General features: G+C 58.0%; 4 protein-coding genes across 8 annotated transcripts in view; 2 read left to right on the top strand and 2 right to left on the bottom strand.

Moving 5' to 3' along the window:
* AGFG2 (ArfGAP with FG repeats 2) overlaps window positions 1–7,403 on the top strand; it is a 24,252-nt gene extending 16,849 nt beyond the window's left edge. Inside the window, exons 8-13 of one of the 4 annotated variants that reach the window (XM_012639020.1) lie at window positions 3,523–3,643; window positions 3,876–3,958; window positions 4,151–4,234; window positions 5,452–5,580; window positions 5,882–5,964; window positions 6,267–7,403. In XM_012639020.1, coding sequence (XP_012494474.1) covers window positions 3,523–3,643; window positions 3,876–3,958; window positions 4,151–4,234; window positions 5,452–5,580; window positions 5,882–5,964; window positions 6,267–6,326 — 560 coding nt within the window. In that variant the 3' untranslated portion in view covers window positions 6,327–7,403. Of the gene's footprint in view, window positions 1–3,522; window positions 3,644–3,875; window positions 3,959–4,150; window positions 4,235–5,451; window positions 5,581–5,866; window positions 5,965–6,266 lie in introns of all 4 variants that reach the window. The other 3 variants (XM_012639019.1, XM_012639022.1, XM_012639021.1) reach the window with 3 other exon arrangements.
* A 4,271-nt stretch (window positions 7,404–11,674) lies between these two features.
* LOC105806007 (insulin receptor substrate 1-like) lies at window positions 11,675–13,798 on the top strand. Its single transcript, XM_012639018.1, has 3 exons — window positions 11,675–12,089; window positions 12,245–13,392; window positions 13,740–13,798. The coding sequence occupies exons 1-2, from the start codon at window positions 11,675–11,677 to the stop codon at window positions 13,372–13,374; spliced, it is 1,545 nt and encodes a 514-aa protein (XP_012494472.1). The 3' UTR covers window positions 13,375–13,392; window positions 13,740–13,798.
* A 566-nt stretch (window positions 13,799–14,364) lies between these two features.
* Window positions 14,365–15,904, bottom strand: SAP25 (Sin3A-associated protein, 25kDa). The gene is made up of 6 exons (XM_012639016.1): window positions 15,721–15,904; window positions 15,393–15,493; window positions 15,198–15,304; window positions 14,943–15,105; window positions 14,737–14,834; window positions 14,365–14,658 (listed from the first exon to the last, which is right to left on the bottom strand). Exons 1-6 carry the CDS (start codon window positions 15,864–15,866, stop codon window positions 14,365–14,367), a joined length of 909 nt encoding a protein of 302 aa, XP_012494470.1. The 5' UTR covers window positions 15,867–15,904.
* A 224-nt stretch (window positions 15,905–16,128) lies between these two features.
* Window positions 16,129–21,822, bottom strand: part of LRCH4 (leucine-rich repeats and calponin homology (CH) domain containing 4) — a 12,138-nt gene continuing 6,444 nt past the window's right edge. The window contains exons 5-18 of one of the 2 annotated variants that reach the window (XM_012639015.1): window positions 20,579–20,715; window positions 20,336–20,448; window positions 20,096–20,195; window positions 19,732–19,822; window positions 19,570–19,646; window positions 19,399–19,460; window positions 19,167–19,295; window positions 18,958–19,026; window positions 18,776–18,879; window positions 18,559–18,642; window positions 18,254–18,339; window positions 17,928–18,065; window positions 17,762–17,839; window positions 16,129–16,513 (exon numbers count right to left, since the gene is read on the bottom strand). In XM_012639015.1, coding sequence (XP_012494469.1) covers window positions 16,409–16,513; window positions 17,762–17,839; window positions 17,928–18,065; window positions 18,254–18,339; window positions 18,559–18,642; window positions 18,776–18,879; window positions 18,958–19,026; window positions 19,167–19,295; window positions 19,399–19,460; window positions 19,570–19,646; window positions 19,732–19,822; window positions 20,096–20,195; window positions 20,336–20,448; window positions 20,579–20,715 — 1,373 coding nt within the window. In that variant the 3' untranslated portion in view covers window positions 16,129–16,408. Of the gene's footprint in view, window positions 16,514–16,954; window positions 17,478–17,761; window positions 17,840–17,927; window positions 18,066–18,253; window positions 18,340–18,558; window positions 18,643–18,775; window positions 18,880–18,957; window positions 19,027–19,166; window positions 19,296–19,398; window positions 19,461–19,569; window positions 19,647–19,731; window positions 19,823–20,095; window positions 20,196–20,335; window positions 20,449–20,578; window positions 20,716–21,822 lie in introns of those variants that run through there. The other variant, XM_012639014.1, reaches the window with a different exon arrangement.

The raw sequence follows: 21,822 nt of genomic DNA, 5'->3' as shown, positions 1-21,822 counted from the left end.
GTCAAGTAGGAAAGGAGATCTTGAGAGGTAGGTGTCTCTTCTGACAAGCCTGGTTTTATTTTTATATTTCTGAGGGGGAGTATGGAGAGAGGAGGTTTTAAAAACTGCATTTTCCCTTGAAGCTGCTATAAGGCATGTGTACAAATCCAGGTGCATGGAGTGAGGCCCTGGAAGTGTTTAAGAAGCATATGCAAAGCAAACGAGCACAGATACTCCAAGGAGCCACCCCTCCTTTGTGCGAATAGGCTGTCTGTACAGGGGGCAGACTCCACCTGGGTTAGAGACTGTCCTGCCCCCTAGTGTCCACAGGGAGGTACAGGATGGCCCACAGCCCAGGGAGGAGTAGCTTCTCTCTCAGCTTGGTAGGGTTGAAGGCCTGGTCCTCACTGGGAAAGCTCCTGGAACATGAAGATACAGAGCAGTACTGAAGAATCAGACCCAGCTAAGGAGAGAGCTGTGTTCATGTGGAAACTCCATATACTGTACTCTGAGACTCGGGCAGGGGAAAGGCCTGGGCCTGGAGAATCAGTGGAAGATTCCAGCCTGTCTTATATCACGTGGTTTGGAAAGGACTGATGACCAAGTATGCCCAGTGGCATTATAGCCTCACATTGGAAGCTTGCAACCCGAACTTGTTCATCTAGAAAACCCGGGCGTTTGGGAGGGAGATGGCAGAGGAGAGGACTGTCTTGTAAGTGCTGACACTCAGTGAAAAGAAAAACTGACCATGAGGACCTGGCAGCAGGTGGGCACTGGGCACTTTGTCTCTTCCCTGCTGGACTCTGAGCTGCTCCAACTTAGGGCCCAGGTCGCCCCTTGTTCATGCTTAGTGCCTGGCACAGGGAAGGTCCCTTTAAAAAGGATAAAGACAGGTTTTAGAAAAGGAAGAGCAAGGAGATTCAAACTATAGTTGTGAAGTATTCAGAAAAGCCCAAAACTTAACTGATAAGAAATTAGGCTGTGGTCTCAGGGGGCCAGGGAGCAATGAAGTTTTGAGAACCTGCCTGGCTTTTCCTTTTCCTTGTCTCATGTCTTTATCTTTTCCTCTCCCTTTTTCTTCCTCTTACCTCTCAGAAACAAGTGATCTTCCTTTGCGAATGCTATCCCTCATCATCTTTCACTTTCTGCAGGGTTTCATCCCATTGGCTGTCTTACCCGGATTTCACCTCCACCTCCACTTCCTCTGCCTCTGCTGACATACACCCTTTTCCTACAAAGGCGCTCAAGGTTTCCCATCCTACGAGATGTTTCCACAGCCTTAGCCATGCTAGTCTCTGTTGTCTCATTTTTCTCTCCGCCGCCATGCCTCTGGGAAGAGGACCCTGTGGCCTTCACTTATTCATTTTTTATTTTCCTGTTTGCCCACTTCTTTTGACCATTTTACGGCATAACACATAATGCATACTATTCTGCACCTTGATTTTTTTTAACTTAACAGCACTATTAGATCTTTTTTGAATCAGTACATTAAGAGCTTCCTCATTCTTTTTTATAGCTCCATAATTGTCCATCGTATGTATATGCCATGATTTATTTAATCAGTCCCCGTTGATGCTTATTCAGGATATTTCCAGTCTCTTGCTGTTAAACAGTGTCGCAGTTAATAACCCTCTATGGGCCAGGAGTGGTGGCTCACGCCTGTAATCCTAGCACTCTGGGAGGCCGAGGCGGGTGGATCGCTCAAGGTCAGGAGTTCGAGACCAGCCTGAGCAAGAGCAAGACCCTGTCTCTACTAAAAATAGAAAGAAATTAGCTGGACAACTAAATATATAGAGAGAGAAAAAATTAGCTGGGCATGGTGGCGCATGCCTGTAGTCCCAGCTACTTGGGAGGCTGAGGCAGGAGGATCACTTGAGCCCAGGAGTTTGAGGTTGCTGTGAGCTAGGCTGGAGCCACGGCACTCTAGCCCGGGCAACAGAGTGAGACTCTGTCTCAAAAAAAAAAAAAAATAACCCTATATGTGTCATTTTTTGCATGTTTGCAAGTCATGTCTATAAGAAAATCCTTAGCAGTGGAATTAGTCTAGTGGGGACACAATTAATACCAAAATAAACAAAAGCTTATCACTACAAGTATGTCAAGTGCTATGAAGGAAATGAGCAGGGTTCTGTGAGAGGAAACCAGGGTCAAATTCACATCAGTGGGTCAGGGAAGGCCCATCGGAAGACATGTTTCTGTTGAGCCTGAGGGTGAGTAGGAGTTAGCCTGCTGAGGCCATGAGAGGGGCCTCCTGTTGAAGGCCAAGGCTGCAAGCCGAGGGTTCAGGGAGGATCTTGTTCACTTGTGTTTCGATCTGAGACAGCCATCACAGGTTTCCTCTGAGACCTTGTCTTGCTTCTCTGACCCTGGAAGCAATTTATTCTTTGTAGGTATGATAATCCCTCATGTTTGTGTTATATTTTGCAGATTTCAAAACCCTTTCATTTATCTCAGAGGGTCTCTATGACCACCCTACAAGAGGGCTCAGGAGAGTGAGATTTGCTGGAGTCACAGCACATGGTAGCAAATGGTAGAGCCTTGACTGGAATCTAGTTCTCCGGATTCTACCGATTTCCATATTCAGCAAGCAACTATTGAGCACCGTCACATGGCAGACTCTAGGCAAAGTTTGTTTCACTTCAGTACTAAGTGAATCTTCCAGCACTCATAAAAATAAAGCTTTTTTCCCTCTGTGGTCTCATTTCACCTTCACAACAGCCCAGAGTGGTCAACAGAGTCCCAAGATACAGAAGAGACTTTTGACACACAGATGAAGAGGCTTTCTTAAAATGACAGGGACTCACGCCTCTTCCCACAAGATGAAATTGCTTGGAATTTCCAGGACTCTTGTCCCTTGGGCTGTTTGTAAGGACTCTTGCCTCCTGTGAGGCTGGCCCTCTATGCTTTTTCTTCTTGGCTGTGAAGATGGGGAGGGCAGGAAAACCTGGCAGCTGGCCTGGTCCATTAAGCAGCATGCCCAAGCTCAGGGTGTCAGGGTGGCCTCCCAAGAGGAGGTGGCTCAGTGGGGAGGGAATGGTGCTGGTGGCCGGACATGTGCTCATCAGCTCCACAGCCAGCCCAGGAGAGGCTTCTGAGTGTGCTTGGGCCTTGCTGTCCTTCATAGCTCCTCTGCCTGCCCCTTCATGTGACGTCTCAATCAATGGAAACGTTGGTTTAAGGAAAGGACAAACTTTTTCATCTCTTGAGAGAAAAATGGGACATATAAGCCAAACTAGAGCAGCAGGGAGGATAGCCTGACACAGGGAGAGCTGCTTTCTGCTCAGCAGAGGTGGCTTTGAGCACAGGGGAGATCAAGATGGGCTGAGCTATTTCCTTGCCCAGAATCCTCAGCAGGAGACAAGCCCTTCTGAACCGGGTGGGCCCTGGGAAAGTGGGCCGGCTCAGAGAACTCAGTGGGTGCCTCTCATACCATCACTCCACTCCTCCTCCTCCTCCACTACACCCCCAGCTCCATCTCCTCTCCTGCCCCTTCCAGCCTGTCTTACCACAGCACTCCCTGTTGTATTTCCCATGATTGCCCAGGGAGCAGCCAGGTGACTCCATTTGGTGCCGCTCCTCTTGTACCTGCCAGTCAGCCAAACAGCCGTGCAGATATGGGCAACTTCCTGGGACCTGGGGTGCCAGCTGGAGGTATCCCTAGCAGGTAGGTCCAGACATCGGGGACTCTGCCTTAGGGCAGGAGCGCCAGCCCAGAAGCACTGGCCTTGCCTCCCAGCCTGATCAGCTCCTCCTGGCCCTCTCCTCTTCTCTCCTCTCCCTCCCTCACCCTCCTCATCCTTGAGAGCAGGCTGGGTTGGCCAACTCCTGGTCCTTTGCTCAGCTTGTCTCCTTGGTCCTGAAGGATGTGCATGCCAACTGCTCTCCCCATATTGCAGCATCTTCGGGATGGCCAGCCAGGTCCCCACGCTCCAGTCTGCCACGACTGGCAGCAGCAGCAGCACAGGGCTTGCCTTTGGAGGTGAGTCCTGCCTATGGGGACTCAGGGAGGGGATCTGAGACCAGGAGGAGACTGGAGACTCTGGACAGGGAGGGGAGTGGGGAGAGATGCACACTGAGATTTAGAGCAATGCTCGGTCCTCAGAGACTTAAGCAAATGAGAAAATAAATAAATACCTCTTTCTCCCATCTCTACCCATCCCACCGTGCACAGCCTTCACCAACCCTTTTGCAGCTCCTGCCGCCCAGCCCCAGCTGCCTTCCACCAACCCATTCCAGCCCAATGGCTTGGCCCCAGGTAAGCCTCCGGCATGGTCACCATTTGAGACTCTCCAGGGTGAATATTCCCCCACAGCCTCTCCCTTAACCCTCGTCCCACGCTGTCAGGAGAAGTGGCAAGCAGCCCCCATCATTCCCCTGCCCACTCATTGCCAGGCCACCTAGCCCCACCCGAGTCACAGAATCATATTTCCGAATTATAAAAAAACAAACTTCTACTTACTGAGACAGAGCTGAAGATCGTTTTTTTTTTTTTTTTTGAGGCAGAGTCTCTCACTCGCTTGCCTGGACTAGAGTGCCGTGGCGTCAGCCTAGCTCACAGCAACCTCAGACTCCTGGGCTCAAGCGATCCTTCTGCCTCAGCCTCCCAGGTAGCTGGGACTACAGGCACATGCTACCATGCCCAGCTAATTTTTTTCTATTTTTAGTTGTTTGGCCAATTTCTTTCCATTTTTAGTAGAGACGGGGTCTCGCTCTTGCTCAGGCTGGTCTCGAACTCCTGAGCTCAAGAAATCCGCCTGCCTTGGCCTCCCAGAGTGCTAGGATTACAGGCGTGAGCCACCGCGCCCAGCCTGAAGATCGTTTTAGTTGACCGACAGTGGCAGTGACTCTTCTGTCTCCAAGCCACAGCAGTGTCCCTCTGGGCACCTAGCCTCTCTTGGTTCCGTGTCCCAAATTTAAGCCACCTGAAACCACATCCCTATTCCCTGCTCATCAGCCCGAGTCCTGTGTTCTCCTCTCACCTTGGCCCTCCCCCTGCTCCCTAAAACGTCAAGGCCAGGAAGAGAAAAGAACAGGAGCTAAGAGCTCTGGAGCGGACCATGTGGCAGGCCCAGTGCCCGGTGCTTCACAGCCGTTGTTTAATTTTCACAGCAGCCCTGGGAGATAGGTACTGTCCCCATTTTAGAGATGAGAGAACTGAGGCACAGAGAGGGTTAGAAATCTGCCCTAGTTTATGCAGTTTAGTCAGTAGCAGGAAGCTGGGCCCAGTTCTGTGCCCGTGTTTATAACCACTGTGCTCTGCATGCCACAATCCCCCTGGCTGGGGAGAGGGCAGGTTTGGTTGGTTTTGTGAAAAGCTGAACAATTCCATGGCTCATTCGGGGTACTTCTACCAGGTACCTCTTGTTAGGGAAAAAAAATATATATCCCATTTGCCCATCTTGGAGGGATTTAGGAAAAACAGTTCTTCAGCCCACCTTGCAGTTCTCCTTAGTCGTGTTTCCCACTCCACAGGGCCCGGCTTTGGGATGAGCAGTGCTGGGCCTGGCTTCCCTCAGATGGGGCCACCCACCGGGGCCTTTGCCAGCAGCTTCCCACCAGCACTGTTCCCCCCACAGAGCTCTCTGACTCCACAGCAGAATGGTAAGGGGCGCACCCTCCTTTCTCCCTGCCCTGCTCTGTGCCATAGAGCCACGCCTCACAGACACCCCGCCCTTTTTGACCAGTAGGGGGCGCAGGGGGAGCGAGAGACCTGCCCATGTGCTCTGACTGCTCGGTACCTTTACTTCCCTCGTCTGGGAAGTCCCCTCTCGCTGTCCGCCTGGGGATGTAGCAAGTGCCTGTCCCGCAGGAGGGTGGGCGGAGCTGGTCAGCGGGGGCAGCAAGGCAGACTCTGTCCTTTGAGTTGTCTGTTGCTCTTGCCTCCCAGGCTCTTCCTTCTCAGGCTCCTTCGGGGACTTAGGATCGGCCAAGCTGGGGCAGAGGCCACTGAGCCAGCCAGCCGGGATCTCCACCAACCCCTTCATGGTGAGTGCCCCAGCATCGGGAGCGTGGTGTGGGGCATGGGCTTTCACTCTGGAGGTGGGGACAGAATCCTTCCAGAAGGGGGCGATGTGAGGTCCTACGTTGTGGGAGCCAACACCAGTGGGTTGGTCCCTGCTGGTTCTTCCAGGCCCTGTCATCTCCTGCCCTTCCCGGTGCTTCTCCTTCATTTTCCCCACTTCCCCCAGCACCGCAATTTTGAGGGAGAAAGGAATCCTGAACTGTGTTTCTTCTCTGGTCTCCAGCTTTTCACCCCTAATTTAATAATTTGTTGCATTTCTTTCCAGACTGGATCCTCATCAAGCCCATTTGCCTCCAAACCTCCAACCACCAACCCATTCTTGTAGCACTGTGTCACCAGGGGCCTCTTCCCTGCATTCTGGGGCCCCTCTGCTCCCTGGAGCTCTGGTGACCACTTGCCTGTGGGCATTTCTGTGGGCCTGGGACCAGCAGGGGCCCTGTGCTGCAGGGTAGGGGGCTTGGGGATGGTGGAAGTGCTGATGCTTTGCTCGGGGCTTACAGGCGAAGTGGCAGCTCCAGGGTCAGCTGCCCCAAAGACTCCCTCTCTCCTTCCCTCCCTCCCTCTTCCTGCCCCCACGGGGAGGGAGGCCCAGCAGGAATGAAGGCAGGGCCTGGTGGAGTCGTCATGGTATTTTTTCAGACTATTAATTATGATGACAGCCTGGTCCCCTCACCCCCAGCCCCATCCGTGGGTAGAGAAAGCTGTGGGCACAGACTGACCAGCCTTCCCCCATGGGAACAATTCTTCCCCCATGCTCAGCTCCCCAGTGCTGTGTTCCACGTGGACAGAGCGCAGTGGGGAAAGTAGGGTAAAGATGAGGCATGGTGTTGACAGAGACAGTGACAAGACAGCTCTGGGATCGAGAAAACCTGGACAGCCCGAGTGCTGTTGGTGGCCTAGCTTGGCCAGCGCACGCTTTTCTCCACCACCCACCATTGTTTTGCTTCCCCAGCGCCTGTCCCTGTCCTGGGCACTCAGGATGAATAGTTTTACCTGCGTACTCACAGGCCCAGCTCCTGTTAAGCACTTTAGTTAGCTGTTGGTGTCATGTTTGGATACCAGTGTTTTATATTTATACATAGAGAGAATTTTCTAATATAGCCCATTATATATATATATACATGCACATACGTACATATATACATATATATACACACACACATCCAGCCTGTCTCCTTCTCCCAGACGTCTCCCATCTGTGCCTCAACCATCAAAGCCAGAGCTCCAGGGGTGGGGAGAGGGCAGCCATGTGTCCTGACCACCCCAGAACCTAGGCTTTCCCAGGGAAAGGCTTTGTGCAATTGGCTGGTTTTTTTTTTTCTTTTCCCATGTGCCTTCCCCGCCCCCAAATCTCTGCACCAAAGCTCATTGCAGGCAATGCTGGAAAAGAACTGCATTTGAAAGAAAAGGAAAATGGCTGTCATGCTCTTGCTTTGGGCCAGCTTGAGGGGCCACAGGTCAGTCAACATGACTGATCCTTGACCTGGCTCTGCTAGTCTGGACTGCCTGGGTCAGTGACAATGCTGTGGTTGGCCAAGGACAGGACAGAGCTAGTCCCTGTCTGAACTGGAGTCCTATCTTAGCAATGGGCAGGAGCATGGTGGGAGAGGGGCTACCCCTGCGAGGGGTTGGAGTTCGGTAGATGTAGTGAGGGGGGGAGTTTCCACTGGGACTGGGGGTGGGCAAAGGAGGTTGGTGCCAACATGGAAATGGGAATAGACCATTCCTGGATCTGGGACATTCTCAGCCCTCCCCGCCCCCAGTCTGTTTCTACCTGGGGATGTTGTATCAACAGCCATGGACTGTTTGTGTGGTGACAAGACAGACTGCGGGGGTAAACACGTCACCTGGCTCAGGAGAAGCAGAGGACTCAGGCTTGCTGTTTGGCCCAAGGCCAGGAGAGGCCCTTCCCCTTCCACCATTGTCCAAGGACAATGTCCCTTCTGCCATTGTCCAGGGACTCCTGGCCCTTAGCTGTTCATTCTTGGGATTTCTTTGGGTCTTCCACAGAGAACAGCAGAGATGTGGGAATTGGGTTATTAGTTTATTTACTTTGCAGACTTTTCTGGAAGTACCCCTAGCTGTTGCTATTTGCCTTACCAGGGTTGGCCTCCCCACCTTTCAAGGGATCAGTACCCATGCTGTCTGTGTCTGTGTCCCTGTCCTCCCAGCCTTTACCCTCCTTCTGTCTCCAGGTGGGGCCTCCCAGGGGGCACCATCCTTTGTTCCCTGGGTTTTTCACATTCTCTCTGTTCCCCTTCTCCCAGTATTTTTCTCTGCCACCCTTGATTAAGTAGGGGCATCCTCCCTACTTCTGTCATCCATTCTTTCCTTTCTGCTTAGAGCCAGGGAGAGGGGAAGCTGAAATCTGTTATGGTGTAGTAGCATCTTTCCCCACCTCCCTCACCCTTGCCAACTCCAGGAACACTAGGTAGGAAATGGAAGGACAGGGAGCTGAAGGGCTTCTCACTGTGTTTCTGCCACACTTGTGCTGTCTCCTAGAGATTTCCTCACGGCCTAGTGCCTGGCCCAGGTCCTCCCTGCAGACCTCCCTCCCCTCCCAGTCACCCTGTCTGACATGGACTGCAGCCAGCACACCCGCCAGGGCTGGATGACCAGCAGGAGAAGTTATGCCAGGTCAGCCTCAGACCCCAGGGCAGAAAAATACAGGAGTTCCCTGGGCACAGGCTGAGAGAGGACTGCAGCTGCCTTCCTTGGCTCCGAAGAGCCCCAGTGCCTCGGGCTCCCATCCTCCATTGAGCTGCCTCTCTTGGCAGGTGGCAAACAACGGAAAAATCCCTGACCTGATAGGAAATGTCTAAATGATGAGGTTGTGTTCCTCCCTGCACAGCCGTGCTTGGTGGCTGCAAACGTGAACCCACTGCACACATTAGGCTGGAGTGACTCACCCAGGCTCACACCATCAACATGTGCCCCTGGCCAATGCTGTGACCATGTGCTGCAGACAGCAGTCCCCTGGCTTGGCCCCAGCTTTCAGCAGGTCACCTGTGGGCTACCCCTATGGGTGAGGAAGCAGGAGCCAGCCCCCAGATGCTCTCCACATTGGAGCCTGCCAGGTCACACCTGGGAGCCATGGGATGGGAGTAGGGGCTAAATGTGGCTGTCCTCTCATCCCCCTCCACAGAGGAGTAAGGACTCAGGATGCGGAGGGAGGGGCACATCGAACAGCCCAGTGTCCTCCCTGCAGGTTCCTCCCCCTGGTAACATTCTTCCATTGGAACCTAGAACATGATGCCCTGCCCCTGTCATGGAAACACAAAGGTAGACACCCCACACACACACCCACAGGTTGGGAGAAGTACTCTCACCCAGCACAGCTGAGGTTCTGCCACTTCCTGTCCCTGGGGAGCAACTCAATGTTACCTGGGCTACTGGGCTACGGCTCAAATAAATCTTTTCTGGGTAGGGTCAAGGTCAGTGTTGCCAGGGCAACTGACATGGGCCAGTTGTTTGTAGGCTCTTTCTGGTAGCCAGCAGGCCAAATTACCTGGCATTGATCACCACCTCACTCCCACCCCCACACCCTCCCCACCCCCTGCCCTGGGCTTGCCCAGATCCCTGCTGCTTCCTGCTTTAGCGTTACCCAGCACTCAGGGCTCAATGACACAAAGTGGTTTGGAGCTGGTCTCTGTGACAGCAGCTGTGATTTCACAAGGACTGGGGTGCTTCGAGTGTCCTGGTTGATGGGGAGCAGGAAGGAGAAGGTATGAAGAAGAAACCCTGCTTGGGTAGCTTCAAATCAAGCCTAGGGGAGTAAGGCTCCCAGGCCAGGACCACAGCAGGATGCGTCCTTGAGGTGGCAGCAAGACATCTTTTGTGTCCCTGCCACTTCACACATTGTGCCTGTATCAAGGCCCTTGCCCACACAGGGGACTATGGCCTTGCACACAGACCTGTTTGGTGGCCATTTACAAATCCATCGCATACCTGCCTCTCCTTGGCCAACATCCACCACAGGGCAGCTGCTGTGGCTGCCACACCCCCCACCCACACCCCCACCTGAGCTGTGGGCCTCTCTGCGCCTTGGTGGAGCTTCAGCTGATGGGAGGCACCTGGAGCAGGCCCTGGGGCCAGTCTGCCCACCGGCCAGGTGCCCATCCCTATGATACTCGTTGGTTCCCTGCATCTCACTCTCCCATGACCTTGGAAGAGGCGTGTGAGGACCCAAGCTCCTTGCACACAGCACACTGGCTTCCTGGTATGCTAGCTCACAAACAGGCCCCTTCCCCAGGAGGTGGAGAAGTGTGGGTGGGAAGCTCTGCCCTCCCCTGCTCAGGCTGCCCTGGGCCCTGGACTAGTCTGAGGAAAAGAAGCAGGTTTCCTTGCTTCCATTCTATTGTTCTATCTTGTCCCTTATCCAAAGGAGCCTCTCCCCGAATACCATCTTGAACAAGGGCCACATGGTGCCTCTTCTCTCCTGGACCCTCAGTGTCCCCCTTTAGGAATCCTACTTGCCTGAAAAATGATATCATCCGGTCTTCTAAGGCCTTACCATATGTCAAGTGCTGCTTTGTCTCACAGTGTGCGTGCCATCAGCCACCCTAAGTGCGTTGGTGGTCCTTGGATCAGAACTGAGGTGCAAAAATGTCCAATCCCCAACCCCCTCTCAAACCTCTCAGGACACAAGGAGCAAAGGGTACCCCGACCTGGAAGTCTGCATTTCTGTGATCAGAGCCTTTCCGCTGGTGGTGAGGTTGCATTTTGGGGCACTGGTGGTGAGGAGGGGCTGAGGGCAATGGGGCAGCATGAGGCGATTGCCCCTGAGAAGTGGCCTGTTCCTCAGCAGAATCTCTGGCAGGTATGGCCTATGCACAGGAACCAATCCGAAATTTATTCAAAGACACCTCTATCACCCCAAACTCAGTAAGAAATGGAACCTCTTGCTCAGAAGTCAATCCTGTGCAATCCTTAGCAGCCATGGCTCCTACGATTAGCACAAAACCATTCCCGGGGACGAAGGGGGCAGGTGGTGAACGCCTACAGGCCAAGTGGCAGGTGGCGGGAGCCGGGGAGGGCTGCTGCTGCAAGGGAGGCCCTGCTTGGCCACCCTCTAATCGCCAGCGCCCTCACCACGGACACAATTCAGTCACACTCGCCTCACACCGAAGCTTTCTCAGTTGCCCCGACCTGCCACTGTCGCGGCCCCCAGCCTGCCCGGGAACAGTCAGGTGACTGGTAGAGACACCCCCACACTCCCTGCCCCTACAAAGTACTCCGCGCCAGGGGCGGAGGACACCGCTCCAAGAGTTCCCAACTCCAGCGCGGGGGCCGGGCCGAGCCAGGGTTAACCTCAGGGGGTGGGGATTCCAGGAGCGGCCAGCGGGAGGGAGGGAGACAGGAAGGGAGAGGAGCCAGCAGGGTCGAACCTCTAAGGCCGCAGGAGCCCAGCGTGTCTTGGGCCACCAGGCAGCCGCTGGGGCACACGCTGTGCGCAGACCGTTCAAACTTCAAGTTGGGAGCTGAGCAGAGACGCTGAGCATCAACACGGGCCGCAAGCTCCCGCCACCTGCCACTTGGCCTGTAGGCGTTCACCACCTGCCCCCTTCGTCCCCGGGAATGGTTTTGTGCTAATCGCTTCTCCACTACCTCGGACCCGCCACCTCTGCTGGTCACTACCCGCGGCTCAGGCCGCTTTATTGCCGTTGGCTCAGGATGAAGCCCGCAGGCGGCGGCCCCACGGCAAGCCCAGAGTCCAAGTGCGCCAACACGTCCCTCGGCTTGCCGCTGCCCTGGGCCTGCCCGGACGACGTGCGGCTCTGCGGCCACCTGCGGAAGCAGAAGTCCCAGCGCCGCCGCTTCTTCGCCCTGCGCACCGATCCGCCGCGCCTCGAGTGTTACGAGAGCGAGAAGCAGTTCCGCAGCGGCCGAGCGCGGCCCCAGCGCAGCGTGAGCCTGGTGGGCGCGTGCACCATCAGCAAGCGCGCGGACGCGCGCCAGCGCCACTTGGTCGTCCTGTACACGCGCGACAGCAGCCTGGGCGTGGCGGCGGCCAGCGAAACGGAGCAGCAGGCGTGGTACAGCGCCCTGCTCGAGGTGCGCGCCGCCGCCGGTGAGGCCCGAGCCCCGGGCTGCAGGGGGCGGGAGGATCGTGGGTTTGGTTTATCCGTAGGCCAGGTCACCGAAAGTTCAAACATTAAGTGTTTACCTGTCTTCAGCTCTCAGGGCAGTGATTTCAACCTCTCAGTCAGGGAGCTCCCTGTGACCAGTCCATTGTCTCCCCAGGTCCCAGCTCCCACGAGGACCCCGGGACCTGGATCCTCTCTCCGTTCCAGGATATTTGGCCAGTGACTCTGCGGCCCAAGGGGCTGGGGCGGACCCGAGGCCTGGGCAGCGGCGGCTACCGCTTGTGCCTGGGTTCGGGGGCTCTGAGCCTGCTGCGGAAGCCTGGGGGCAGGGGCTCCCGGCATACCCGGGCATTGCCGCCACCCGCCCTGCGCCTGCCCCTGCTCAGCGTGCGCCGTTGCGGCCACGCAGACTCTTTCTTCTTCCTGGAACTCGGCCGCTCGGCGCCCACGGGTCCCGGGGAGGTGTGGTTGCAGGCGCCCGACGCTGTGGTGGCCCAAAACATTCACGAGACCGTCCTGGCCGCCATGAAGCGACTCGGGAGCGGTGGGGGCGGTGGCAGGGCTGAACCACTGCCCAGGGATTCTCCAACGAGCGCCTCCAGACTCTCTGTCCCCCAACCTTATGAGACCTCGGCCTCCGCGGCCCAATCAAGCAGCCTGAGCCGTCGGGGGTGCCTGGGTGAGAGGATCAAGCAAACAACCCTTAGGACCCCCGTGAGGCTAGGGGCGGCAGCCTTGTACTCTAAGAGGCTGGATCCGGGCGGGGGCTACATAAACATGAGAGCCGGGAGTGACTACGAGCCCATGGGGGGCGGCGAAGCGGGTGGCTACACGGTGATGGCGTCCCCAGGCCTTTGTCCGGCCACTGCCAGCGCCGCTCCTGCTCCCAGCCAGCCTCTCCAGGACTGGGGGGACACCGAATACGTGCCCATGAACCGCTTTCTGCCAGGGTCCTTTTCCTTGAGCTCTCTGCCCCATTCCTACAAGTCCGGGGCTGGGAAGCCTGGACCTGGGCTCCCGGGCGCCCATCGCAGCGTTGGGGGAAGCTGGGGACTGGCGGGGGTTCAGCCCTGTTCCCTGCCGCCGTCCGAGCTGGCTGGGAAGTACGTGTACATCGAGTATGCGGCCCCAGACTGCGTAGGAATGGCCACTGCCAGGCCGGACCCCCCCGACGGCCACCTCAACTACGTCGACTTGGACCTGGTTCCTCCTCTGGAGGCGGCGCGCGGCGACGTCCCCGGGGTCCCGAAGCTCCTCCCGCACAGCTACGCGCGCATCGAGTTCTAGAACCTCCAGGAGGCGCCGGTGAGGAAACCCGGGCAGCCCCGGATGCACGGGGGACGGGGGAGGGAAAGCAGGGCAGAGGTGGGATTGCCGCCCCCCACCCCCATGGAGGAGGGCTCCAAGGCCCAGATGCTCTATTGGAACATGTGACCTGCAGAGGCGATGAGCTCCCCCTTCAGGCCGCTGCTCGCTCTGTCCCTTGAGCTGTGGCGCCTAAGAAAACTTCAGTAGGTTTATCAAGAAGTTGAATGTTCAGGGGAGAAAATTCTAGAACCTCTACCCCTTCCCCCCCACCAAAACAAACCCCCCAAACGATAAATTTCTGGTTTTTCTCAGCTGAAGGCCTAATCCTCTCTGTTTCCCTGCAGAGTTTGTGCGTGCAGCCGGCTGTATTTGGCGGTGCCACCTTGCCACCAATGACATTTGTGTGGACCTGCCCCTCCCACACACACCTGCAGTGCCTTCCGTGTGTCTCCTCTAAACCAAAGAACTACTCCCACCCAGCCCCAGAGCTGAACTCCTGGGGCCCCAGCACAAGAAGAATGGGAGCACCAGGGACCTTACCACTTGTGCCCCTCCAAGTGACATATCTCCCCACCCCCAGTTTGCCTCTCTTAGAACCAGCCACGTGCTCACACAATCCTCCCTTCTCCCAGCCTGGCCGAGTTGATGGCTCCTTGCTTCCTACGTGTTCAGCCCCTCACTGTACTGTGGACCACCCATCCACCCACCCACTCATTAAAGGTGCTCTGCTTGGTCAGGCCGGAAATGCTTCAGGTGGTGGATTCCCTCACTGTACAGTAGGGGAGTGGCCAGTGAGGGACACAAATTTGGAGGAGGGCAGCCAATGCAGTGGGAGAGGAAGAGACCTCATCCCTGTCTCTATGCCCAACTCTGCCATCAGCCACAGGAGTCTGTTTTGCAAACCAACACTGTTTTATTGTCAACAGAATCTGCCTGGAGCAGTGGGGGCCCACTCTGTCCCCAGGAGAGTTAGGGACAATGTGTGTCTGGGGTCTGTGGGACAGAGGGGTCAGTGCAGTGAGAACAGCTGGGGCCACCACTGGGGCATGGCTTGTCAGAGACGGGGTCTGGGGCGCCAGCTGGGGCTGCAGGAGCCACCGAGGAGCTGGGTCTCGGCTCCCCCTGGCTCATCTGCAGCAGGCCGGTGAGGGCGATCAGCTCGGGCCCACTGAGCCAGGCAGTGGAGCAGCGTGGGGAGGGGCTGGGGAAGACCCAGGGGGACATGACCGGGGGTGGGAGCAGCAGCTTCAGGGAGCCCATCACCTGAGGAGAGACGAGGGAAGCTTTCCTGCCAGGCCCCTGGGGAGGAGGCTGGGGTGAAGCCAGCTCAAGAGCTCTCACCTGCTGTGGGGCCTCGGACAGGTACAGGGGAACACGCTGCCCACGGGGCAACAGAGGGTCCGACAGAAAGACATCTTCTCGGCACATCACCGGTAGCCCTGGGAAGGAGAAACCTCTAGGGCACAGGCTGGGGCTCCCACCCCAGCCCTGTTCCAGCTGGGGTTTGCGCAGTGTGGTTCCCAGCCTGGTGGCACCAGGGTTAGTACCTGCATCCTGCAGCGCCCGCTCTCCATTCTGATGCCCTGTTGCTGGCGTCCTGGGAGTCCGGGGCCTGACGCCCCCGCCAGAGGCTCCCTGGTACAGCGGCCAGAAGGAAGGATGACACAGCGTCCGGCCTGAGAAGGAGGCGCCTGACCCACAGCTGGCCCCCTGAGGAGGGGAAGGACAGGGTACCGGGGCGTCAGCCCTCCCCAACGCAGCCCTGCCCACCCAAGCCAGAGCCACAGGCTCCCCCAACTCACCCACACCAGCCGAGCTCCTGCTTTAGCCTGGTAGTTGGGGTCCCAGGGCGCTAGCAGAGTCATCCTTGAGGGGGCCACCTCCCAGATCATCTGGGGGGAAAGGGGAACTGGGGGGGATACTTGAAGGGGTTAAAACAGGCTCAGAGGCAGTGAGAGGATCTTGGGGGTGGTTAGAGGCAGCAGGCCCCGTCCTACCTGGGGATCCTGGCGACTGCTCAGGGGCCGGGTCCCCGCCGTGGCGAGGCAGGAGCTGCTCCGTCTGGGTCCAGGACGCACTGAGGGCCCGGGGCTGCGGGCTGGAGGGGGAAGCACTAAGATGCTCCAGTTGGGCGTCCCCACTGCCCTGTCCTAGTATTTCCTAAAGCCCAGGGGTAGGCCAAGGGTGCCTGGTCTGGGGGAGACTGCCGGACCCATACCCCGGTAGGACAATACGGTCTGCTCCATCTCCTGTAAGGCGCCAGGCCAAGGCATGGAGGCCCCCCCCAATCAGATGTCCCCCAGCAGCTCCAGCCGAGCCCCTCACCTGTCCTGTGGTGGTGCTCCTGGCTCCCCTGGGGCTTCCTCTCCAGAGCTCCAGGCCGCGCCCTGGTCACTGCCCTCGGAGAGGCCTGGCACCTCAGGCGCCTCCTCCTCACCCGCGCCCCACCGCGGAGGCGGCCAGGGCAACATGCCGCGTCAGGGAGTGCAGGGCAGCGCCGCCGTGCCCTCCCAGCCCGCTCCGCGACCCTCAGCGGCGCAGCCCTGCCCCCGGCGCGAACACACCTCCAAGGGCCTCGCCACAACGCCGGCGCCCAGCGCGTCTCCCTGGCCACGTGGCGCGCGCCCCCGCCGGGCTCCCGCGGGCGCCCCCTGGCGGCGGGGCGGAGAGGTCCGCCCGCCGAGTCATTCTCAGTCCGGCAGCCCGCGCACGGCGCTGCGGGACCAAGCGACTCACGTCCGCGTGACACCCGCACTGGCTCACAGACACACTCACACCTGAGGGCCATTTAGGGAGCTTCCGGCTTCTCTTTATTGCGCTTGACACGACATCGCTGGGCCTTCCACCCAGAACCTCTGCCGCCGGGGAATGACCAGCCAGGTAGGCTGCGGAACCCAGGCTCAGGGCCAGGCCCCAGGCCGCCCTCACCAAGTCCTTGTTAGAGGACAGAGCCCAGGCGCGTCTTCCGTTCCTGGGGTCCCGGCGGTCGGGCCCTGCGCGCCTAATGCCACCCCTAAGGTCGTTCCAGCAGTGCGTGGACTACAGCAGCGATGTGGGGGAGGCCCCTTCCTGGGGCCCCCTCCTCTTCCAGGATGTGGTGGGGCTGGCACAGGGACTCCTGGGGGGAGGGGCCCGGGTTAATTTCCCCCTTGTCACCCACTCTACTCAGCTTCCCTGCCCTGGCAAGGTGTAGGAGACGAAGGTCAGGGGCATCCGGGGCAGACACTGTGTACCCAGGACTTGAGGACAATGAGATGCAAGGAAGCTGCCAGCAGATAACAGAAGGGAGAGGACACGGGGATCCAGGCTCAGGGGGCAGGAGAGGCCTGTCATCCCCAGAGGGAAATGCTGGAGCAGGCAGGCTGGCACACAGAGGTCCGCCAGGGCCACTGCCGGGGCCAGCGACGGGAGCAGACACAAACACACACACAGGCGGCCACAGTCTGTACAGTTTATACACAGAGACAAGGACCCAGCCTGGGCCCTGCATTGCTACAAATATAGAGTTCTCTCTACAAAATAGAGATAATTTAGCCCCCCAGGGCAGCCAGTGGCGGGGTGGGGGGGGCGGTCATAGAGGAAGGGAGAGAGTCAAGGCTCCCCTCTGGGGGAACAAGGGCAGGGGCGGGAGCATGAAGGCCCCATCAGCACTGCGAGGGTGGGGACCACTGGGGGCTGGAGGGGGGCGGCCAGAGGCTGGGGACCCAGGGTCTGGGGGCACCAGAGTGGGGCCTCTGAGGTGTCTGTGAAGGGGGTACACTAGTGTCTTTGGTAGGGGATGAAGGCACCACCGGTGGGGGTGGGGTTGAGCAGGAGTCTTATAAATAGAAATGGGGGAGGAGAGGATGGGGGAGGGGAGGATGGGGGAGGGGTGACTTCGGGTCCTAGGAACCCAGGAGCCGAGTGTAGACAACATAGAGCAGCAGCATGACCACCACGTAGAAGAAGATGAAGCCGCGCAGACCAGAGGGGGGCCAGAGGGGCGGGGGGGCCTTGCCCCCCACCCACTTCACAGCCTCCAGTGTGGTCCGCAGTCCCTGGGCGGTGCCCTGGAGGAGATCCGAGGGCGAGCACAGGTCAGCCTGAGGAGGGAGAGTGGGGCAGATGGACAAGGACAAAGGACAGGCGTCAGCAGCAGCAGCAAGACAATCTTTCCCACCCCCTGCCCTCACGTGCCAAGGCCAGAGCCACACGAACGTGCAGGCATGCAGGGCAGGAGACATGCAGAGCAGGGGACATGCAGGGTGGGGGCACGAGGACATGCTTATTTCTGGGAGCAGACCCCCGTGAGGGGAACCCCACCATCCATGCAAAGTGCTCGGCTGAGCCTAGGATGCTGCCACTCTTTAGAGAACAGCCCCCATACCTCAGGCACCCCCATTTTTCGACAAGCTTCTAAGAAACTCTCCACATTCTTCCGAGACTTGAGAGCACTGAGTTTTGGCTGGGGGTGGGTAAGAAAAGAGGGTAAGGGGAGAGGCCACAGGCAAGCCCTGTTCTATCCCCTACTTCCTGCCCTGGCCCCTACTGACCACAGCAGGTGAGGGCACGTGAATGAAGGGCACGGCGCGGGGCCGCAGCTGGTTGGCCAGCTGACAGAGGATGACCCCATTGGCCAGAGCCTCGGCCAGGTCCTCAGGCAGGGGCCGCTGCAGCCGTGACTCAAGGACCTGGGAGGCAGGGGAGACAAAGGAGCAGGTCAGAGACAGGAGGGAACTCAGGACTGCCCCTTTCTGTCCTCAGGGTAAGTACCAGGGGACAAAGGACATTGAGGGAGGCCTGGGTCCCGAGGAAGGAAACCCCAGGAGGCGCCAGGTGGAGCCCAGGCCCTGTCCACACAGATCCCACCTCTGCTTACCTGGCGCAGCTGAGCCATTAATTCCTTCTCGTCCGGAACCTGGGGGGATCGCCGAGGTCTCAGGACAGAGTCTGGTGAGGAAGGGCCTAGGAGGAGAGGAGGGCATGTAGCTGTCTCCACTACTCACCATGGACTTTGTGGCTGGGTCCCAGTGGTTTGGCACCCACACCACTGCCTCCCTGCTTATGGGATTTTCAACACAAAGGACAACAGAATCAGAGAAATCCCAGGCCAGAAGGGTGACACAGCCCAGCAGTTAGTCCTGGTTAGTGCTGGGTCAGTGCCGGAAAGGTGGGGAGACCCACCTGAGCCACTCTGAGAGGAGGAACGGAAGAGGAAGCTGTTTGGTCTCTGAATGGAGCCGAGCGGCCGGGGAGCAGGTGCTGTCGCTGAGGGCCAGAGCCAGGGACAGGGCATGTGAAAGAGACATCCACTCCCGATCCCACTCTTCCCTCAGGCCACCAGGTCCCAACAGCCCCTCACCTACACAGCCCCCCATTCTCTTCTCAAAGCCTGTCCCACCTGGTCCAGCTGTAGGAAGGGGCTCCTGGGAGGTGGAGGCAGTAGAGGGGGCTCCCTGCCCCGCTGTGGCTCCCAGTTGGGTGGCATTGGACTTCGGTGTGCCACTGAGGAGAGACAGGAGTGAATTAGAGAGGATGGTCAGGGAAGGAGGTGCAGGGAGAGGACTCAGGCAGGAAACCTACTTGTAGGTGGCTTGAGTGGACAAGGCAACAGCTCCTCCCCCAGCAGCCCTGGTTCCCAGCTTTAGGAAACTGCAACAGCGAGGAGAGACAGAGTCAGTGTGCTCTCAGGGCCACCAACCCTGGAGCAAAGCAACTCAGGAGGGGCTTATTTCCATCCATTTCCAGGGCCCACCACCCAGCAACAGCCCCAGCTGAGCCTGTGCCCACACCTGTCCTTCCTGGGGGCGCCCCACGCCCCGCTCTGCTGCTGCTGCTGCTGCTGCTGCCGCCGCTCCCGCTCCTGCCACAGCTGCAAGGTGTCTGGGCGCCTCCGTTCCTCCCCTGCTGGCTCCTCCCGCCTAAGGGGCCAAGATAGCAGAGAGGTAGGGGTCAGGGGAAGGAGGGAGGCCCAGGAGGCTGGGAGGACGGGCGGCGGTGTTGGTGCAGGGGGCTCTGGGGTACCTGCTGCTTGGTGCCCTCTCCCCATCCCCTGCCACAGGGCTTAGTTCAGGTGGCCGCGGCTCCTGAAGAGAGAACAGCAGAGAGGCCGAGGAGGCCTGTGCCCTCACCCCTGCACTGTCTCCTCCCTCCAGCTCCCCCTCCCCTGGCAGACACGGCTGGATGGACCCTCACCTCAGCAGCACCTCGCTCTTCGTCCTCTCCAGGGACGTGGCTGTCAATGAAGTCAATCTGCTCAGGGTCTCCGTCAGCTGGAGAGGCCGGGGCATGTGAGCAGGCAGGGGGCCCTCAGACCTTCACCCATCACTCCCCTCCCTGGCTGACTCAGCTACTCACCAGTGCCATCCTCCCTCCTTTCTCTGGGCCCCCGAGGCTCCCGAGCCAGCTCTGATATCCGGAATGACAGCTCCGAAAACTCATCTGTTGACTATAACGGCAGAGATGCCAAGATGGGACAGCCTCTCTGCAGGGCTGGGGCTTGCAGGGGTTCAGGGCCTACAGGGTTCTGTGTGGGACTGAGATTGGGGTCTGTTGCTGAGCCAGCCCTTCCCTAGAACACTGGGGAGAAGGAAGGAAGAGGACACAGCTCCAGCCACTGTTTTGACACTCTGGGATTCGGAGGTACCAGGCAAAGGGTCCCCAGTTCAGAGGTTCTCTCCCCGGACTGATACCCCCAATCTCTTGGAAAGGAGGCCCTTACCTCATTTCCAGACCACCTCTTGCTGCCACTGTCAACGCTGTGGAAGCCCGAGTCCAGCCCACCATCGTACCGACGTCCCGGAAATAAATCCTCAGCAGGGCTGGGGCCAGCCAAGGAGGTCTGGTCAGTCCCATGCTGGGCAGCAACTCCCTCATCCTCCCTCCAGAAACCAGGGTCCTTGGTGCCAGGAAGGGGAATTAAGTCTCCAGGTGCTTCCTTCCATCACACCCTAGGACTTACCAGGGACTGAAACTAGGGGGCCGGGAAGGGGCCAGGTCCCCTAATGCAGACCCCCGCTGCCCAGCCTCTGTTGACAAGTACTTGAAGATGTGAAGTTTCCCCTTCAGGCAGATCTGCATGTGAGGAGGCACATACCCAGCAGTGAGGGCAGCTCCCCAGATCCTGCTTGGCTACCAAAGGGATCACCCTCACTCCGGCCCAGCCTCATCCCTGTCCCCTGGTCCACCCAGGCCAGCGCCTCACCTGGGCAGGCGGGCTCTGCAGAGGGTTGCTGTCCAGCAGAATGACCTGCAGGTGCCTGAGGCGGCAGAAGGAGACCGGGATGCGGGAGACACGGTTACAGGAGAAATCCAGGCGGACAAGAGGAAGGTCCCCCAGCTCTGGGGGTGGGTGAGGGAAGAGTCAGGAGTATGCCCAAGGAGGGGCCCTGTGCTCACCTCCTCACCCTCTGCTGTGACCAGATGGTCACCCCTGGGCCCATCACAGTCTCTCCCTGGGGTGGCTCAGGTCATTCCCCAGGAACCACCTCTCTGCTCCTCTCTCCGCTCAAATCCAGTCAACCTGGAAGTCCCCTGGACTTCAGCTCCTGCTCAGCCCATGCGCGTCCCTCCTCATCTCCTCGCTTTCTCACCCTACACTTCAATTGATCCTTCCTTCTCAAGTGGTAGCACAAGACACAAACCAAACTCAAACACCTCCTGCGACCTCCCTGGCTGCTGAGGTTGGGTGGGTTGTGCCCAGCCCAGGAGCACCCAGTCCCATCTGCCCTGTACTTGCCCAGCCCTGCATCCTGATGGAGGATCTGCCTGCCCACAGGGAGGGATGCCTTTGATCAATTCTCAAAAAGGGACAATCTGGATTCGTGGTGGCCTTAGATACAATAAAAGTCACAGCTCCCTAGCCCAGTGTGGTCAAGGCTTTCGTGATCTGGCTCTGCTCAACGTTTCCCACCTCACTGCCCACCCCTCCAGTCCCTTAGCTTCTGGGCCTCTCCAAGTGCTGTTTGTTCAGCTAGGAGAACTCCATCTTCCTGTCCATGCATCCTGCAAGGTTCAGCTCAAACGTCACCTCCTCTGTGAATCTTTCCAGGTTCACAGAATTCATTGCTCCTGCCTCAGTGTCCCCAGCACATTTTGCTTGGATCTCTTTTTATGGCCCACAGAGAGCCTTGATTAAATGCTTATTTGTACCCCTCTTGACATGGAAGGAAAAGGGCAGATGCAGAAAGGGGCGAGGGAGAGGCAGAAAAAACAATGGCCACCTGACTCCTCTCTTCTTCAAACCAAGTTCACCCCTCTCGACCTCCGCCCTTTTTTTTTTGTTTGTTTTTGAGACAGAGTCTCACTGTGTTGTCCGGGCTAGAGTGCCGTGGTGTCATCTTAGCTCACAGCAATCTCAAACTCCTGGGCTCAAGCGATCCTCCTGCCTCAGCCTCCCGAGTAGCTGGGACTACAGGCATGCGCCACCATGCACGGCTAATTTTTTCT

The sequence above is a fragment of the Propithecus coquereli genome, unplaced genomic scaffold (genome assembly GCF_000956105.1).
Source record: "Propithecus coquereli isolate 6110/MARCELLA unplaced genomic scaffold, Pcoq_1.0 Scaffold137, whole genome shotgun sequence".
In the NCBI taxonomy this organism is placed as follows: domain Eukaryota; kingdom Metazoa; phylum Chordata; class Mammalia; order Primates; family Indriidae; genus Propithecus; species Propithecus coquereli.
The sequence above is the reverse complement of the archived record's forward strand: the minus strand, read 5'-3'. Positions and strand labels throughout refer to the sequence as shown.

Excerpts from the sequence above, each read along its gene's own strand:
- LOC105806007 (XM_012639018.1), top strand. The coding sequence starts at position 11,675 with ATGAAGCCCGCAGGCGGCGGCCCCACGGCAAGCCCAGAGTCCAAGTGC. Across the intron at positions 12,090-12,244 it reads CGGTGAGGCCCGAGCCCCGG|GTCCCAGCTCCCACGAGGAC; the intron begins GCTGCAGGGGGC and ends TTGTCTCCCCAG.
- SAP25 (XM_012639016.1), bottom strand. The coding sequence starts at position 15,866 with ATGTTGCCCTGGCCGCCTCCGCGGTGGGGCGCGGGTGAGGAGGAGGCG. Across the intron at positions 15,106-15,197 it reads CAGGAGCTCGGCTGGTGTGG|GGGGCCAGCTGTGGGTCAGG; the intron begins GTGAGTTGGGGG and ends TCCCCTCCTCAG. Across the intron at positions 14,835-14,942 it reads GCGGGCGCTGCAGGATGCAG|GGCTACCGGTGATGTGCCGA; the intron begins GTACTAACCCTG and ends TCTCCTTCCCAG.